The sequence below is a fragment of the Carcharodon carcharias genome (assembly GCF_017639515.1).
Source record: "Carcharodon carcharias isolate sCarCar2 chromosome 27 unlocalized genomic scaffold, sCarCar2.pri SUPER_27_unloc_1, whole genome shotgun sequence".
Lineage (NCBI taxonomy): Eukaryota > Metazoa > Chordata > Chondrichthyes > Lamniformes > Lamnidae > Carcharodon > Carcharodon carcharias.
In genome coordinates this window covers 3,938,705-3,958,049 of record NW_024470624.1, presented here as the reverse complement: position 1 = coordinate 3,958,049, position 19,345 = coordinate 3,938,705, and the positions used below count along the sequence as shown (strand labels likewise).

Below are 19,345 nucleotides of genomic sequence, written 5' to 3'. Positions count from 1 at the left end.
ATAAATTTACTTCATCAGCTTTTGGGAATCATATCATTGGAAATGTGCACTCCCAGGCTCAAAGAGCATCAGCCACTGGAAGCAAAGTTGTGAGACCGGCCAGTCCAGCAGAAAGAAACCCTCCGACCCTCCCACTTCACCCAGTGTCAGAATGAACATGGTTCAGTCCTGGATGTGATTAACAGCAGCAATAACAGCAGAATCCAACCCCTGGAATCACTTACACCTGATGTCTCAGCAGGTTGGATAAATGAGTGAATACCTTCCCACACACAGAGCAGGTGAATGGCGTCTCCCCAGTGTGAACTCACTGGTGTCTCAGCAGGCCGGATGAATCACTGAATCCCTTCCCACACTCAGAGCAGCTGAACGGTCTTTCCTCAGTGTGAATGCGCTGATGGTTCTCCAGTTCCCGAGAGCTTTTGAAGCCACTTCCACAGTCTGAGCATTTAAACAGTCTCTCATTCGTGTGAGTGACATGGTGTTGCAGCAGGTGGCAAAACTGCTTGATTCCCATTGCACACTCAGAGCAGGTGAATGGCCTCTCCCCCGTGTGAACTCACTGGTATGTCAACAGGATGGATAACTGAGTGAATCCCTTCCCACACGCAGAGCAGATGAACGGCCGCTCCCCAGGGTGAACTTACCAGTGCCTCCACAGGGCAGATTAATCACTGAATCCTTTCCCACACTCAGAGCAAATGACCGGCCTGTCCCCAGTGTGATTGTGTCAATGAGTTTCCAGCTTGGATGGATACTTGAATCCCTTCCCAGTGTCCCCACATGTCCACGGTTTCTCCACGGTGCGGCTGTCCTTGTGTCTTTCCAGGTTTGACAATCAGATGTAGCGTTGTTCACACACACAACATGCGTACAGTCTCTTCCCACTGTGATGGTGATGTTTTTTCAGGCTGTGTAACTGGTTAAAGCTCTTTCCACAGTCATGGCACTGGAACACTCTCACTTGGGTGTGTGTGTCTCTCGGTGCTTTTCCAGTCACACTGGTGTTTAAAACCGTTGAAAGCAGACAGAGCAGACAAACATTTCTCCTTCAAGATTCAAAGGCTGATGATGTTTGTTTCCCATGAATTGAGTGACTCTGTCAGACCTTGATGTGATGTTTAGTGTGAAATTTCTCTCTGAAAATACTCCTCTTATCTACTGTGAAAGGAGATTACAAGTCATCACTCTCAGTACAGGATAGAAATTCAGGAAAGCAATTCTAGTTCTTGTGCAACATTCTTTCCCCCATTGTTCCCCAAAAAGCTATAAATCTCCATCCCACACACACTCCCTCCATTCTCACTCTGCTGTACCTAATATACACCCTCCCAATTCTCCTGAAGATGCTGATTCATGCTGATCGATAAATCAATGCAGATTGCTTGGTCCCCTGGACACAGAGATCTGAAAATCTTCCTGCATTATCATTGGGACAGTATCACTTGGTTAAGACACAGGGGTGATGTGAAAAAGCAGGTGGTCATGACCTTGAACTCGCGGCCTATGAGGATGGTGAAAGCAGAGACAACCAATGATTTCAAAATCAGACTGGATGGACACTTGAAGGAAATAACCTTGCTGGGGATCAGGGATATAGAGGGGGAATGGGACTAACTGGATCGCTCTGTAGAGAGTTGGCATGGATTCAGTTGCCGATTGGACTCCTTCTGTGCCTTAATGACTCTGACTGAAAATATATAAGCTAGTTACAGTACTATATTACAAGATTAGAAATAATAATAAAATGTATCTTATTACTGAACCATAAGTAATATATCTAATGTGTACCATATAACATTAGCCATATCGAAAGAGTCAAAAGGATTTGAAACGCTAACTCTCTTTTTTCTCCACAGGTGCTGTTAGACTTGCTGAGTTTTTCCAGAATTTTCTGTTTTTGTTTCAGATTTCTAGCAACATTTTGCAGTATTTTGCTTCTATCTTGGACATTTCTCTGTTCTATATTAATTTATTGTCCCCTTGAATGTCAGCCATCTCCTGGGGAAACCACCCCTTTCATCGTGAACATTAGGAAAGAGACCATCCGTTTAGCCAGACAAATAAATGTGTCAAGCTGAGGGAGCAAAGGATGTCAATGTCTTTAAGAGAGAGACAACCTTTCCACAGTCTGCACCCTCCCAGGTTTCACTTCCTTTCCCTTCAGTTCCTGCAAAACAACAATTTGCCCCCAAAAAAAGAAAAGAAATGGAAAGGGGAGAAAAGAAAGTGTTTTACTCACAGATGTTGGACACAGGAGGAAGTTTTAGTCTGTGTGAAGCTCAATCTTCATTCACACAAAGCCTGTGCTCTGATTGGCTGGAGGACTGGAGTCCTTCCGGTTCTCCAATTCTTCCCATTGGTCGATTCCTCAGCATGAAGAGAATGGGCAAATGGAGATAGCCAAATGATGTCATAGACAAAAGGACAAAGAGGTGTTGAAGGTGGTGATATTATCTAAGGAATGTGCTAATAGGTGACATTAAGGGTAGAAAGCAGGACGAGCAAGGTACAGATAGCCCTAATAATAATAATAATAATATAAAAACAAAAAAACTGCGGATGCTGGAAATCCAAAACAAAAACAGAATTACCTGGAAAAACTCAGCAGGTCTGGCAGCATCGGCGGAGAAGAAAAGAGTTGACGTTTCGAGTCCTCATGACCCTTCGACAGAACTTGAGTTCGAGTCCAGGAAAGAGCTGAAATATAAGCTGGTTTAAGGTGTGTGTGTGGGGGGCGGAGAGATAGAGAGACAGAGAGGTGGAGGGGGTTGGTGTGGTTGTAGCGACAAACAAGCAGTGATAGAAGCAGATCATCAAAAGATGTCAACAACAATAGTACAATAGAACACATAGGTGTTAAAGTTAAAGTTGGTGATATTATCTAAACGAATGTGCTAATTAAGAATGGATGGTAGGGCACTCAAGGTATAGCTCTAGTGGGTTTTTTTTTTATTTTATATAATGGAAATAGGTGGGAAAAGGAAAATCTTTATAATTTATTGGGAAAAAAAAAGGGGGAAACAGAAAGGGGGTGGGGATGGGGGAGGGGATTCACGACCTAAAGTTGTTGAATTCAATATTCAGTCCGGAAGGCTGTAAAGTCCCTAGTCGGAAGATGAGGTGTTGTTCCTCCAGTTTGCGTTGGGCTTCACTGGAACAATGCAGCAAGCCAAGGACAGACATGTGGGCAAGAGAGCAGGGTGGAGTGTTAAAATGGCAAGCGACAGGGAGGTTTGGGTCATTCTTGCGGACAGACCGCAGGTGTTCTGCAAAGCGGTCGCCCAGTTTACGTTTGGTCTCTCCAATGTAGAGGAGACCACATTGGGAGCAACGAATGCAGTAGACTAAGTTGGGGGAAATGCAAGTGAAATGCTGCTTCACTTGAAAGGAGTGTTTGGGTCCTTGGACGGTGAGGAGAGAGGAAGTGAAGGGGCAGGTGTTGCATCTTTTGCGTGGGCAAGGGGTTGTGCCATAGGAGGGGGTTGAGGAGTAGGGGGTGATGGAGGAGTGGACCAGGGTGTCCCGGAGGGAGCGATCCCTACGGAATGCCGATAAGGGGGGTGAAGGGAAGATGTGTTTGGTAGTGGCATCATGCTGGAGTTGGCGGAAATGGCGGAGGATGATCCTTTGAATGCGGAGGCTGGTGGGGTGATAAGTGAGGACAAGGGGGACCCTATCATGTTTCTGGGAGGGAGGAGAAGGAGTGAGGGCGGATGCGCGGGAGATGGGCCGGACACGGTTGAGGGCCCTGTCAACGACCGTGGGTGGAAAACCTCGGTTAAGGAAGAAGGAGGACATGTCAGAGGAACTGTTTTTGAATGTAGCATCATCGGAACAGATGCGACGGAGGCGAAGGAACTGAGAGAATGGGATGGAGTCCTTACAGGAAGTGGGGTGTGAGGAGCTGTAGTCGAGATAGCTGTGGGTGTCGGTGGGTTTGTAATGGATATTGGTGGACAGTCTATCACCAGAGATTGAGACAGAGAGGTCAAGGAAGGGAAGGGAAGTGTCAGAGATGGACCACGTGAAAATGATGGAGGGGTGGAGATTGGAAGCAAAATTAATAAATTTTTCCAAGTCCTGACGAGAGCATGAAGCAGCACCGAAATAATCATCGATGTACCGGAGAAAGAGTTGTGGAAGGGGGCCGGAGTAGGACTGCAACAAGGAATGTTCCACATACCCCATAAAGAGACAGGCATAGCTGGGGCCCATGCGGGTACCCATAGCCACACCTTTTATTTGGAGGAAGTGAGAGGAGTTGAAGGAGAAATTGTTCAGCGTGAGAACAAGTTCAGCCAGACGGAGGAGAGTAGTGGTGGATGGGGATTGTTCAGGCCTCTGTTCGAGAAAGAAGCTAAGGGCCCTCAGACCATCCTGGTGGGGGATGGAGGTGTAGAGGGATTGGACGTCCATGGTGAAGAGGAAGCGGTAGGGGCCAGGGAACTGGAAATTGTTGATGTGACGTAAGGTGTCAGAGGAATCACGGATGTAGGTGGGAAGGGACTGGACAAGGGGAGAGAGAAGGGAGTCAAGATAACGAGAAATGAGTTCTGTGGGGCAGGAGCAAGCTGAGACGATCGGTCTACCGGGGCAGTTCTGTTTGTGGATTTTGGGTAGGAGATAGAAGCGGGCCGTCCGAGGTTGGGCAACTATCAGGTTGGAAGCTGTGGGAGGGAGATCCCCAGAGGAGATGAGGTCAGTGACAGTCCTGGAAACAATGGCTTGATGTTCAGTGGTGGGGTCATGGTCCAGGGAGAGGTAGGAGGAAGTGTCTGCGAGTTGACGCTCAGCCTCCGCGTGGTAGAGGTCAGTGCGCCAGACAACAACAGCACCACCCTTGTCAGCGGGTTTGATGACAATGTCAGGGTTGGACCTGAGAGAATGGAGTGCAGTAAGTTCAGAGAGAGACAGGTTAGAATGGGTGAGAGGAGCAGAGAAATTGAGACGACTAATGTCGCGCCGACAGTTCTCAATGAAAAGATCGAGAGAAGGTAAGAATCCAGAGGGAGGGGTCCAGGTGGAGGGAGAATATTGAAGATGGGTAAAAGGATCCGTTGAACTGGGAGAGGACTCCTGCCCAAAGAAGTGAGCCCGGAGACGAAGACGGCGGAAGAAGAGTTCAGTATCATGCCGAGCCCGAAATTCATTGAGGTGAGGGCGTAAGGGTATGAAACTAAGTCCTTTGCTGAGCACTGAACGTTCAGCATCGGAGAGGGGAAGGTCAGGGGGTATAGTGAATACACGGCTGGGGTTGGGATTGGAAGATGGGGTGGGGACGGAGGGACAGGCAGGGGTGGAGGGTCCTAGATGGGTGTTGGTGTCGATGAGTTGTTGGAGCTTGCGTTCCTTAGCACTTGAGAGAAAGAGAAAAAGTTTCTTGTTGAGGCATCGGATGAGCCGAAGGATAAAATGAAACTGGGGGCACGCGCAGCTTTGAAAAAGGGTACGGCGGTGCTGCTGGAGGGAGAGGTCGAGTGTGTTCATATGGCGGCGCATGGCACTGAGAGTGGATTACAGAATGTGACGGGAACAGCAGTCCGAGAAACGTTTTATGTCCCGGAGATACCTGTAATCCTGGGTGGGTTCGAAACATGAGGGGTGGAATTTCAGTTGAAATCCATGTGGGGTAAGTCGGAGACGGAGACAGTCACTGAGAAAGGAGATATGGCTGTGAAAGCGGGTTTTAGTAAACACCTTGTCAAACACTAGGAGAGAAATGGAAAGCAATGAAGGTGAACAAGGCAACAGAGAAATCCGGAAATCTTGTCGCAGAGAGGAACAGAACTTCTTCAAGGAGGTAGGCATTTCTTGAAGAGCAGTGGCAGTCAATTAAACACAGAGATAAAAACAAAAAAACTGCGGATGCTGGAAATCCAAAACAAAAACAGAATTACCTGGAAAAACTCAGCAGGTCTGGCAGCATCGGCGGAGAAGAAAAGAGTTGACGTTTCGAGTCCTCATGACCCTTCGACAGAACTTGAGTTCGAGTCCAGGAAAGAGCTGAAATATAAGCTGGTTTAAGGTGTGTGTGTGGGGGGCGGAGAGATAGAGAGACAGAGAGGTGGAGGGGGTTGGTGTGGTTGTAGCGACAAACAAGCAGTGATAGAAGCAGATCATCAAAAGATGTCAACAACAATAGTACAATAGAACACATAGGTGTTAAAGTTAAAGTTGGTGATATTATCTAAACGAATGTGCTAATTAAGAATGGATGGTAGGGCACTCAAGGTATAGCTCTAGTGGGTTTTTTTTTATTTTATATAATGGAAATAGGTGGGAAAAGGAAAATCTTTATAATTTATTGGGAAAAAAAAAGGGGGAAACAGAAAGGGGGTGGGGATGGGGGAGGGGATTCACGACCTAAAGTTGTTGAATTCAATATTCAGACCGGAAGGCTGTAAAGTCCCTAGTCGGAAGATGAGGTGTTGTTCCTCCAGTTTGCGTTGGGCTTCACTGGAACAATGCAGCAAGCCAAGGACAGACATGTGGGCAAGAGAGCAGGGTGGAGTGTTAAAATGGCAAGCGACAGGGAGGTTTGGGTCATTCTTGCGGACAGACCGCAGGTGTTCTGCAAAGCGGTCGCCCAGTTTACGTTTGGTCTCTCCAATGTAGAGGACTCGAAACGTCTACAGATAGCCCTAGTGGGGGTTTCCAGCTTGGTTGCTTTCTCAAAGCTTTGCCACTGCCATGTTTATATAGTTCATCTCCTGTCAGGTTACAGTTGGGGAAACCGCTCTATCTGCCGCGCGGGCAGGCAGCCCAGGTCTGCGCATGTCCAAGGGAGTGGGGAAGGTGCGCATTTGCAGTGCAGAGCACCCCCCCCACCCCCCAACTTCCTTTCCCTTCAGTTCCTGCAATAGTATATTTCATCTCTCTTCTATTTTTCCTTAGTTCTGTTGAAGAGTCACATGGACTCGAAACGTTAACTGTGCTCCTCTCCGCAGATGCTGTCAGACCTGCTGAGTTTTTCCAGGTATTTTTATTTAAGCTGGAAACTCAACCGTGCAGTCACAGTGGGGAGAAGCCATTCACCTGCTCCATGTGTGGGAAGGGATTTGTTTGCTCATCCACCCTGCTTAGACACTAACTAGCTCACACTGTGGAGAGGCCCTTTGCTCAGTCCCAGTGTGTGAAGAGGTTCAGAGATTCCTCTCAGCTGCTGGGACACCACGAAAGGCCAGTCACCTGCTTTGAGTGTTGGAAGGGATTCACTCACTCATTGAGCTTGAGAACATATCAATGACCTCACACCGGAGAGAGACCAGTCACCTGAACCGACTCGGAAGGGATTCATTCAGTCAGCTAAGCTGCTGGCAAACCAGTGAATTCACACTGGGGAGAGACATTTAAATGTTCCATGTGTGGGAAGGAATTCCGCCAATCCTCCAGCCTGTTGATACACCAGTAAGTTCACATCAGGGAAAGGCTGTTTGAAAGTTCACTCGCTCGTCCCATCTCCTGAAACACCAGTGAGTTCATGTTTGACTGCAGGGGTTGGATTCTGCTGCTAATCACATCCAGGACTGAACCATGTTCATTCTGACAGTTGGGGTCTGTTTCTGCTGATGTGAATAATCCCTGTAACTGGGCTGGAGTTTAATATTCTGTGTAAGTGACAAATAAATCAGCTTTGTTTTGGACACACAGTTTGTCAAGTCCTGGTGTCACTGAGCTAAGAAAAGATGGTTTTTAGTAGAGTCTAAAAGGAGGAGATAGAAGTGAAGGGGTTAAGGGAGGAAATTCCAGAATTTAGGAACCTGCCAGCTAAAGTCTGAAAGAGTGTGAGCCCTCGATAATGGGGGACTCGAATCTCTGGATTGGGGACTTGAACCCACGACCTTCAGACTCAGAGGTGAGAGTAAGGGACAGACTGAGCCCTGCTGTTCGGGGAAGTGATGTGAAGTCTCAGTTGCCTCATCCTTTCTCTATCCTTTGCCCCTTTCCAGGATCAGCAGATCGAGCTGAGAACTTGGGCAACAATTAAAAGGGGCAAGAAGAAAGTTAAGAGAATAAACTTCTTCACCCAGAGAGTGGTGAGAATGTGGCTCTCGCCCCCACGGTGGGTGGGTGAGGTGAATAGGATAGATGTCTGTAAGGAGAAGCTGGATAAACACATGAAGGAGAAAGAAACAGAAGAATATGTTGGTGGGACTTGATGAAGTAAATTAGGAAGAGGCTTCCCATTTTCAGCATTTTTAACTTAGGCGAGGAGTTTTGAACATTTGAACCACTCTCAAGGTTACATTCGGACTGTTAATGTGCAAACAGCACATGGCTATTGGAATAGCTGGAAATCAGAGGATAGTGGGTAAAGAGCAGGAAACGGCCAAGATAAAGCTGACCCAGATTGCAGCAGGATGGGCTGAGTTAGGAGATGCTGAGCTCAAGGGGTTTGAAGACTCGGCAATAAAAGAGGCTTGTGTATTCACTGACCCGGAGGTAAAGGGGTTTGTGCATAAACTGGCCGGGAGATAAAGGGGTTTGTGTATACACTGACCGGAGATAAAAGGACTTGTGTACACACTGACTGGAGATAATGGGGCTTGTGTATACAATGACCCAGAGATAAAGGGTCTTGTGTATGCACCAATCTGGAAATAAAGGGGTCTAACACGAACCCTAACCCTAATCCCTAGCCCCTAACCTTAACCCTAAACCGAACCATACCCCTAAATCTAAAAATACCCCTAAGCCTAAACACAACCGTAAACCTAAACTTAAGCCTAATCCTAACCCTAAATATAACCATAACCTTAAACCTAACCATAACCCTAAACCTAAGCCTAACCATATACCTAATTCCTAACAATAACCCAAACCCTAAACTTAACTCTAACCCGAACCCTCACTATAAACCTAACCATAACCCTAAACCTAACCCTGATCCTAACCCTAACCCTATCCACAACCCTGAACCAAACGCGAACGTTAACCATAACCCTATACCTAACCATAACCCTAAACCTAGCCATGACCTAGTCTTAAACCTAACCTGACCATAACCCTAAACCTAACCATGAACCAAATCATAAGCCCAACCCTAACCCTAAACCTAGCTGAACCGTAACATTAATCCTAAACGTAAACCTAACCCTAACACTAACCCTAACCCTAAACCAAACCATAATCCTAATCCTAACCGTAAACCTAACCATAGTCCTAAACCTAACCCTAAAGCTAACCATAACCCTACCCTTAACCATAACCCTAAACACAACCCTAACCCTAACCTTAACCCTAAACCTGGGCATTAACCCTAAACCTAACCCTAAACATTACCATAACCCTAAACCTAACCATAATGCCTAATCTAACCATAACACTAATCCTAACACTGAACCCAACACTAACCCTAACCCAGAATATACACTAACCTGTAAATAAACCTAATGCTAACCGGGGATCCCAAAGCTTCTCCTGAATCACGTGGTGCCTTGTAGATTGTGGACAGACTTTGCAGATTCGGCACCTTCCAAACCCGTGACCACTCCGACCTGGAAGGACAAGGGCAGCAGATGCACCACCACCTGCAAGTTCCCCTCCAAGCCACTCACCATCCGGACTCAGATCCATATCACCATTCCTTCACTGTCACCGGGTCAAAACCCTGGGACACTCTTCCCAATATTTCCCCACATTATGCTCCATCTGCAAATGTTCTCCCACTCACTTAACCTGTGTATATCTTTTTTCAGACTCTCTAGCTCCTCTGGACAATTTACAAAGTCCCTCAACTAGCGACGTGATAATGACCAGATGATAAATTTTTGTGATGTTGATTGAGGGATAAATATTGATCCGGACACCAAAGAGAACTGCCCTGCTCTTCTTCCAGAATAATGAAGTGGGATATTTTACATCCACCCGAGCAGGCAAATGGGGCCTCGGTGTAGCATCTCACCTGAAAGATGGCACCTCCGACAGGGCAGCACTCCCTTAGTACTGCACTGGAGGGTCAGATGCGAGATTTGTGCTCAATTCCTGATTGGGGGCATGAGCCCAGATTTTTGGGAATCAGAGGCAGGAGTTTTACCCACTGAGCCCCAACTGACAATGAAGTGAAGAGGAGTGGGAGGAGGCATGTGTGGAGAACAAAAAACATCACAGACCAGGTGGCCCGATTGGTCTGGTCCTTTGATGTTAATTCTATTTAATTTCAGTAAGTAGAACATTTCAAATACAGATTAGTTGATTTCACACGAAAGGTTTGTTTGGGTGTGATGCTGAAAGGGACCTGTTTTATTGTAAAATAATGTCTGCTGAGAGTTCTCTGAATGAATGAGGAGAGATCACACGCAGCAGTTCTTAAAGAAAAACTGCTCACTCAGCAAATCAGCAGTCCCAATTTATCCCACATCAAGGACATGACATAGGGCGTTCAATCCAAAGCTGATTCATTCCACTTACATCCAGAATAATAACCTCCAGCTCAATTACGGGGGTCCTTAACATGAGCAGAAGTAAACCCCCTAATCCCCCTCTCCTGAAGGTGCTAACTCTAGGCCTTAGTTTCACACTCACCTGTTGCCCTCCCCGATCTATCACGCAGGTGTCTGAATCTTTACACCTGAAGTTACTGTTTTGCTAAGCGGGCTTCACAATCAAATCCATTAACTACTCACATGTACTTTGTGTCAGGGTGGGGTCACTGTGCCCCCCCCAACCCCCACTTTCCATCCCAGTCCCAGGAGTTTGGGGACTGGGCTGCGGATGAGTAATGACGGCCGCAGCTCCCACAATCGCCCGGGCTGGGGAAACCGCTCCATCCGCCGCGCGGGCGAGTTGCCCGGCACAGCGCATGTGCAGAGTCTGCCGCACAGCTGCGCATGTGCAGCTCCTGCCTGGTGGTCGCACGAAGGCCGCGCGTTCATCGAGCTCCGGTTTTTCCCGTGTCCGCGCGCCTGGCCTGCAGACTGGTACCCGAGGACGTCACCGCGGAGCAGAGTGATTCCTATTGGCTGATTCAGCCAGGGATCCGTTGTGGACGTCACAATGCGGAAGTTGGAGAGTTTGAGTGATTTGAGTGGGACGGCAAGTGAGTGAGTCGGCCAGCAGAGGGATGATGATGTTGTGACTGAACAAGATAAGTTGTAAGTTTTAGTTGATTTTAAATCCCACCCTCCCACTATTATTGTCTCAAGACCCCTCCTCCCCATCACCTCTCATATTGAAACACAAACACCCACCCTCAATCCTCTCTCATGGTCACCAGCATTCCATCACCACCCACCCCGGTCCCAAGGTTGAAGTGTCCCTTCTTTTATTTCGAAGAGTGCTGCCCCCTGGATAATATAGTAATAGAGAACTTTGTGATGTCTAATGTTGTGATAGGGGACATGTTAGCATGTTATTTATGGTTCTGTAATTAAGTTCATTTATTCTTGTTTCTAGTTTTGCTGAAAAAAGAGGCATGTCAAAGCTTTTCATCCTGCACTCATCAGGTCACTTCGCAAGAATATCTGTACCAATCAGAGTCCACTTGCCAACCAATCAGCACTCTCTTCACATACAGTATAAATTGTTGTTTTCCCCTTATATTTGTCTTTTTGCAAAGTGTCCTGATGAGTGCAAAATGAAAAGCTTCAACGTGTCTCTTTTTTCAGCAATATTCAAGTTCTCTACTACCAAATGACTATTTCTAGTTTTGTAATATAGTACTGCAGCTATATTATTTATTTCTAGTCATATCTTCATTAAAAACACAGAAGGAGCCCATTTGGCAACTCGAGCCCATGCCGACTGTCTATGGAGCAATCCAGTCAGTCCCATTCCCCCTCTACATCCCCATTCCTGTGCAAGCTTATTTCCTTCAAGTGCCCTTCCAATTTCATTTTGAAATCATTGATCATCTCTGCTTTCATCACCCTCGTAGGCAGCGAGTTCCGGGTTGTCACAACTCAGTGCTGAAATACAGTTCTCCCTCACACCCCATGTGTCTCTGATTATGTAATGGAGTACTGTACATTTTAAGTACAGTATGATTGGGTGTATACTGGGTACATTAGATTTAGAATGGAGAGAGTGTAGCAGAGTGAGAATACAGGGACTATGTGTGGGATGGAGATTTACAGCTTTTGGGGAACAAGAAAGAGTACAGTGTGCTATAAGAGTGTGCTGTAGAAACTAGAATTGTCTGTTCTGAACTTATATTCTGGACTGACAATAATATTTTTTAAAAACTCCTTTTACAGGATATTATAAATAGAGGATTTGCAGACAGAAATCTCAAACCAAACTCCACGTCATGATCTGACAGAATCACTCGATTCACTGGGACCTGAATATTATTGGCCTTCGAATCTAGAAGGAGAAATGTTTGTCTGTTCTGTCTTCTTCAAAAGGTTTTAAATATCACTGTGACTGGAAAAGCACTGAGACACACACACCCAAGTGAGAGTGTTTCCAGTGCACTGACTGTGGAAAGAGCTTTAACCAGTTACACAGTCTGAAAGAAACATTGCACCATTCACATTATACACGTTCTATGTGTGGACAAGGCTTCAGCTGATTGTCGGACCTGGAGAGACACAAGGACACCCGCACTATGGAGAAACCATGGAGATGTGGGGACTGTGGGAAGGGATTCAAATACCCATCTCAGCTGGAAGCTCATCGACGCAGTCACACTGGGGAGAGGCCATTCATCTGTTCTGTGTGTGGGAAGGGATTCACTCATTCATCCACCCTGCGGAGGCACCAGCAAATTCACACTGAGAAGTGGCCATTTGCCTGCCCTGAGTGTGGGAACAGATTCAGACAGTTATCCAGCCTGCAGTCACACCAGCAATTTCACACTGGGGAGAAGATGCCATTCGTCTGCTCTGTCTGTGCAAAAGGATTTGCCCACTCATCCAACCTGCTGAAACACCAGCTAATTCACACTGGGGAGAGGCCGTTCTCCTGCTCTGATTGTGGGAAGGGATTCAGTAATTCATCCGACCTGCAGAAACACAAGCGCGTTCACACCGGGGAGAGGCCGTTCTCCTGCTATGAGTGTGGGAAGGGATTCAGTAACTCATTCAACCTTCTGCGACACCAGCGAGTACACACTGGGGCGAGGCCATTCACCTGCTCTGAGTGTGGTAAGGGATTCAGTCAGTTATCCAACCTGCAGACTCATGAGCGAATTCACACCAGGGAGAGGCCGTTCACCTCTGAGTGTGGGAAGAGATTGCGTAATTCATCAGACCTGCAGAAACACAAGCGAGTTCACACTGGGGAGAGGCCATTTACCTGTTCTGAATGTGGGAAGGGATTCAATCATTCATCAGACCTGCAGAGACACATGCGTGTTCACACTGGGGAGAGGCCATTCACCTGCTCTGAGTGTGGGAAGGGATTCAGTCAGTTATCCAATCTGCAGATACACCAGCGAATTCACACCAGGGAAAGGCTGTTCACCTGCTCTGAGTGTGGAAAGGGATTCAGTGATTCATCAGACCTGCATAAACACAAGGGAGTTCACACTGGGGAGAGGCCATTCACCTGCTTGCAATGTGGGAAGGGATTCGTTGATTCATCAAACCTATTGCGACACCAGCGCGTTCACACTGGGGAGAGACCGTTCACCTGCTTGGATTGTAGGAAGGGATTCAGTCATTCATCCGACCTGCAGAAACACATGCGAGTTCACACTGGGGAGAGGCCGTTCACATGCTCTGAGTGTGGAAAGGGATTCACTCAGTTATCCAACCTGCGGACACACCAGCGAATTCACACCAGGGAGAAGCTATTCACCTGCTCTGAGTGTGGGAAGGGTTTCAATGATTCATCAGACCTGCATAAGCACAAGGGAGTTCACACTGGGGAGAGGCTGTTCACCTGCTCTGACTGTGGGAAGGGTTTCAGTGATTCATCAGATCTGCAAAAACACAAGGGAGTTCACAATGGGGAGAGGCTGTTCACCTGCTTTCAGTGTGGGAAGGGATTCAGTGATTCATCCAACATGCTGCGACATGAACGAATTCACACTGGGGAGAGACCGTTCACCTGCTCTGATTGTGGAAAGGCATTCGCTCAGTCATCCGACCTGCAGAAACACAGGCGGGTTCACACGGGAGAGAGGCCGTTCATCTGCTCTAAGTGTGGGAAAGGATTCACTCAGTTACCTAACCTGCGGACACACGAGCGAAGTTCATACCAGGGAGAGGCCATTCACCTGCTCTGAGTGTGGGAAGGGATTCACTCATTCACCCCACTTGCTAAGACACCAGCGAGTTCACAAGTGATTACAGGGATTGGATTCTGCTGTTATTGCTGCTGTTAATCACATCCAGGACTGAACCATGTTCATCCTGACACTTGGTGAAGTGGTAGGGTCGGAGGGTTTCTTTCTGCTGGACTGGCCGGTCTCACGACTTTGCTTCCAGTGGCTGATGCTCTTTGAGCCTGGGAGTGCACATTTCCACTGAAATAATCTACAAAAGCTGATGAAGGACATTTATTTTATCCTGGACAGTACATAGTGTTTTTCCTACCACTACTGGATCTAAAATAAATTCAAGAAGTTTAGGAAAACTCAGCAGGTCTGACAGCGTCTGTGAAGAGAGAGAAACAGAGTTAACTTTTCCAATCCAATATGACTCTTCCTCAGAATTACAGAGAGGGAGAAATGTGATGGATTTGATGCTGTTGAGAAAGGGGGGAGGATCAGATAGAACAAAAGGGAAAGTCAGGAATTGGTTAGAGGGCAGGTGAGATTAAATAACAAAAATATCATGGAACAAAAGACAAAGGGAGAGGTAATGGTTGCAGTAAAGAAACAAAGCATTGGCCCAGAGTAAGTGTTAATGGCAGAATAAAGGACAGCTCTGTCTGAAAGCAAAAACATGAAAGCAAGATGCAGACTGGCACTTGATAAAAAAAAGACTCAAAACAGAGGACAGAGTTGACAGTCTGAAGTTGTTGAACTCAATGTTGAGTCCAGAAGACTGTAAGGTGCCTCATCGGAGGATGAGGTGCTGCTTGTCCAGCTTGTGTTGTGCTTCTCAGGAACATTGCAGCAGGCCGAGGACAGAAATGTGAGCATGAGAGCAAGGTGGTGAATTATAATGGCAGCAACTGGAAGGTCAGGGTCACGCTTGTGGACTGAGTGGAGGTGTTCCACAAAGAGGGCAGCGAACAGGGGACAGATGAATTAAAGAGAAACCACTTGGGTCCAGAACGTTGTGCACATCCTTTTACTCTGATTGTCTTTGATCCTCAAGTAATTTTCTGTTTTTTAACCATGTTCTGTTTCATTAATAAACTTTTATCAGTAAAAATATTTGATTTTTCTGGATTTTCCATGATTAGATTTCTGCACTTTAGGGAAAGTGGGTGAGAGGGGTTGGCAGGCTCTTTGACAGAGAGTGAGTCCCTCTAAGGTAATTGGCAATTTGCAGGGCCAAGGGGAAAAAACAGAGTAATTGGATGAATCAGAAAGTCCTTTCAAAGAGATGGCAGGGTCATGATGGGCTGAATGAACTCCTGCTGCCTCTGAATCTGAGCCTCCTGCTTTTTTGCTGGTTATAAGGGACAGATTTCATTTCAGCCTCTTCCCTGTATCTGTATTTAAAGAGACGGGTTTCTGTTCAGCTCTGAGTGACCGATATAACAATGTCCCTACTCCTCTGTATATTTAAACATCGAACAAAGCCTTGCATGGCCGATTAAAGTGAACAGCCTTCCTGTAGCCCTTTCTGGACGCAGCAAAAAAGTGTTTGACTGCTTAATAGTGGTGTCCCCTGAAAATAGTTCAAACACCTCAACAAAAACAACCTGCATTTATGTAGCACCTTTAAAGATCCCAGGGAGCTTCACAGGAGCCATTACCAAACAGAAGTTGACACTGAGCCACATTAAGTGATATTAGCTCAGATGACCAGTAGCTTAGTCAGAGAGGTAGGTTGAAGGAGTGTCCTGAAGGAGCAAAAAAGATCGAGGGGCAGAGAGGTTTAGGGAGGGAATTCCAGAGCGTGGGGCCCAGGCAGCTGAAGACACAGCCCCCAGTGGTTCTGCAATTGAAACCGGGGATTGTAAAGAGCCCAGAATTAGTGGAGCTCAGATATCTCGGAGGGTTGTAGGGATGGGGAAGATTACAGAGATGGGGAGAGTGTGACCACATTTTGAATCGAAAAAAAGGAGGCCATGGAGGGATTTGAAAAGAATGAGCCAGAATTTAGCTCAATCAACATCTCATTCACTTTTACAGAGGTAAATTGGGCCCAAGGAGGAGAATTTTAAAATTGAGGCATTGCTTGAGTGGGAGCCAATGTCGGTCAGTGAGCACAGGGGGTGATAGGTGAACGGGACTGAGTGTGAGTTGGGAGATGGGCAGCAGAGTTTCTCTATTGAAGAAAACTGGTCCAGTTCTGTACATTTCCCATCACACCGCTTATGTCTAAGATCAAGCTGACATCATCGCATTCCATTGGGATTGCGCAATCCGCTGATGTCATCACATTCTATTGTGATGATGTCATAAGATGACATCAGCTTGTTTGTGATTCCACAATCAGCTGACACCAGACTATAGACTTCATTGGGAGTGTGGGATTAGCTGATGGCTGCACATTGCTTTATCATTGTGCAGTGAGCAGAAACGATCGTTTGTAAACAGAATTTTTAACTACATGTACAGAATTGATCTTCAGATCTGGAAAGTGATCTGGATCTGGAACATTTACCACTAAAATTAACAAATTTGCTCGTGCAAATGTATGTGACTTTTTCGACAACAGTTTGTTTTCTTTGTTTACAATAAATTGTTGTGGAAAAAAAAACATTGGGTGAAATAATCTCCCAATGTTAACAAATGCTTTTAAAATTTCGAGTATTTCTGAAAAACGAGACATGCTGTTGAAGTTTTTTTGTCTTGCATTCATCAGGACAGATGCAAGGATACTAAATGTCAAAGGGAACAACAATTTATACTGACTGAGAAACAGGGTGTTGATTGGTTGGTACATGTACTCTGATTGGTTGAGGGGTTGCCATGGGGAATGCACCAAGGAATAATTGTCCACCAAGCTTTTGTTTAATTGAAAAGGTGAAATGTCTGGACAAATTCCTTTTGCCTGCAGAGGACCGGGCTCTGCATACGAATACAAAAGATTCCAAGATCTGGATCTGGTTCGCATCTTCACCAAATGTAATAATTTCTTCCTTGGGCCATACCATATTTGCATACTATGCTTGTTCAAATCCAACCGTTAGTTTTTGAGATGTATTAAAGACAGACAATCAAGGATGAAAACATGCTCTGTATCTGCAAAGCAGAAAAATATTAATGTATTTATTAACAGCATCCATCTGCACATCCAACAACCTGTTCTGAAAACTCTGCTCACATTTTGACAGCTGTGACAAATTCCACCCCAGCAGCAGAGACAATCCACAACATTTGAAAACAATCAACATTTGAAATAAAGCAAACTACAACAATCGAAAGGAAAAGGTCGATTCTTCCGATCTCCCAATGTGAACGGATTCCTTCAAAAATTCCAGGATTCAGATCTTCACCAAAAACAAATCAGTTCTTCTGTGGGCCATATCCTGTCGGTGTAGTGAGTTTTGTTAAAATCCATTCATTAGTTTGGGAGATAAATTGTTTACAGACAAACAGAATAACAGGGATGAAAACATTACCTCCGCCCATCTTCAGTGGCAGAGATACTTTCAGTACATTGAGCAGCCCCGATGTCTATTCTCAGCCAGCATTACACAGGGGGAAAAGGGCTGGATTCTCAGACCAGCAAGTCAAGGCACCCTCTTTAAATGGCCACTTCCCACAATGGATTCAGTGGCCTCTGAAGGGAAGCAGCCTCGGTCCACACTGGGAGTTCTTGTGCCCCCCAGTCAGCTGGCTCATGCTGGTTCGTGGTCCTGCTGGACGATCTGCCTTGAAGGATAGGAGTGGGTCCATGTAAAAAGAAACTTGCTTTCATATAGGGCCTTTAACCACCTCAGGGCACGTCAATGCGTTTCACTGCCAATGCAGCTCTTTCTGAAGTGTAGTCATTGTCGCAAAACTGGCAGCCAATGTGTGCACAGCAAGCTCCCACCGTCAGCAATGTGACGATGACTAGATCATCTGTTCTTACTGATGTTGATTGAGGGATAAATATCGGGCCCCAGGACACCGGGGGTGAACTCCTCCCCTTCCTGCTCTCTTCCAATTGTGGCCTTCAATTCAGTCTTGTACATCCACCTGTGAGGGCAGATGGGACCCTCGGGTCAATGTCTTACTCGAAAGATGCTCTCCCTCGGTATTGGCACCGGGAGTGTGGGCCCTGGAGTATGCGGGCTCGAGTCTCTGGAGTACGTGTGTGTATCTCAGTGCTTTTCCAGTCACGCTGATGTTCAAAACCTATTGAATCAGACAGAACAGCCAAACATTTCTCCTTCTAAATTCAAAGGCCAACGATGTTCAGGTCCTGATGAATCAAGTGACTCTGTCAGATCTTGACGTGATGTTTGGTTTGAGGTTTCTGTCTGCAAATCCTCCCCTTCTGATATCCTGTAAAAGGAGCTTACAAAAGTCATCACTGTCAGTTCAGAACCGACAATTCTCGTTTCTATGGAACATTCTTTCCTCCCTCATTCCCCAAAAGCTGTAAATTGCCATCCCACACACCCTCCCTCCATTCTCATTCTATTGCCAAATGGGCTCCTTCTGTGCCGTGATGAATCTATGACTGGAAATATATTATGTAGCCAACATAGTATTTTACAGGACTAGAAATAATAATAAATGTACTTTATTACAGAACCATAAATAATATATTCAATTTGTACCATATAACAACACTAGACATACCTCTGTTCTTACAATCCCTGTGGAGGCCGATAACCTTAAATTAAACAAATTTCCAAACAACCCCAATGGAATAAACTGAAGGACAAGGTTTCACTTTTTAAAATCTTTACTATAACAATCAAACTAAAACCAACATAAATGAAGTATGCATTAAGAGGCAAATAGTATTTGAACAGACAGGATAAATTTGATTTTTAACAGCTCAAACAATAAAAACAGGTTCCACAAAATCCCCAGCATTTCCCCCCTCAGCACTAATTCCAGTTACAGAGTCCCACACCTCTCTGTATTTCCCAGGGGGAGGGGAAAGAAAGTGTTTTACTCACAGATGTTGGACACAGGAGGAAGTGTTAGTCTGTGTGTGAAGCTAAAAACAAAAGCTGTGCTGTTTAAAATCAAACTGGGAAGAAAATGAAGGGAAGACATTTTGCCAAGTCCCCTCCCTCCCCCACTCCCTCAGCTGGCAGCCCAGCACGCAGGTGCAGAAAGCGCTGCTGAGCCAAGCTGTCCAGAGCAGGCGCAGTGCAGCTGCTGCCAGCG

At 46.1% G+C, this 19,345-nt stretch overlaps 1 protein-coding gene across 1 annotated transcript; it reads left to right on the top strand.

Moving 5' to 3' along the window:
- Positions 1-10,841: 10,841 nt before the first annotated feature.
- Positions 10,842-14,250, top strand: LOC121273764 (zinc finger protein 271-like). Its single transcript, XM_041180922.1, has 2 exons — positions 10,842-11,096; positions 12,198-14,250. Exon 2 carries the CDS (start codon positions 12,551-12,553, stop codon positions 14,171-14,173), a length of 1,623 nt encoding a protein of 540 aa, XP_041036856.1. The 5' UTR covers positions 10,842-11,096; positions 12,198-12,550; the 3' UTR covers positions 14,174-14,250.
- The last annotated feature ends 5,095 nt before the right edge of the window (positions 14,251-19,345 follow it).

What these genes read in the sequence shown, in the direction of transcription:
- LOC121273764 (XM_041180922.1), top strand. Translation starts at nt 12,551, where the DNA reads ATGGAGAAACCATGGAGATGTGGGGACTGTGGGAAGGGATTCAAATAC.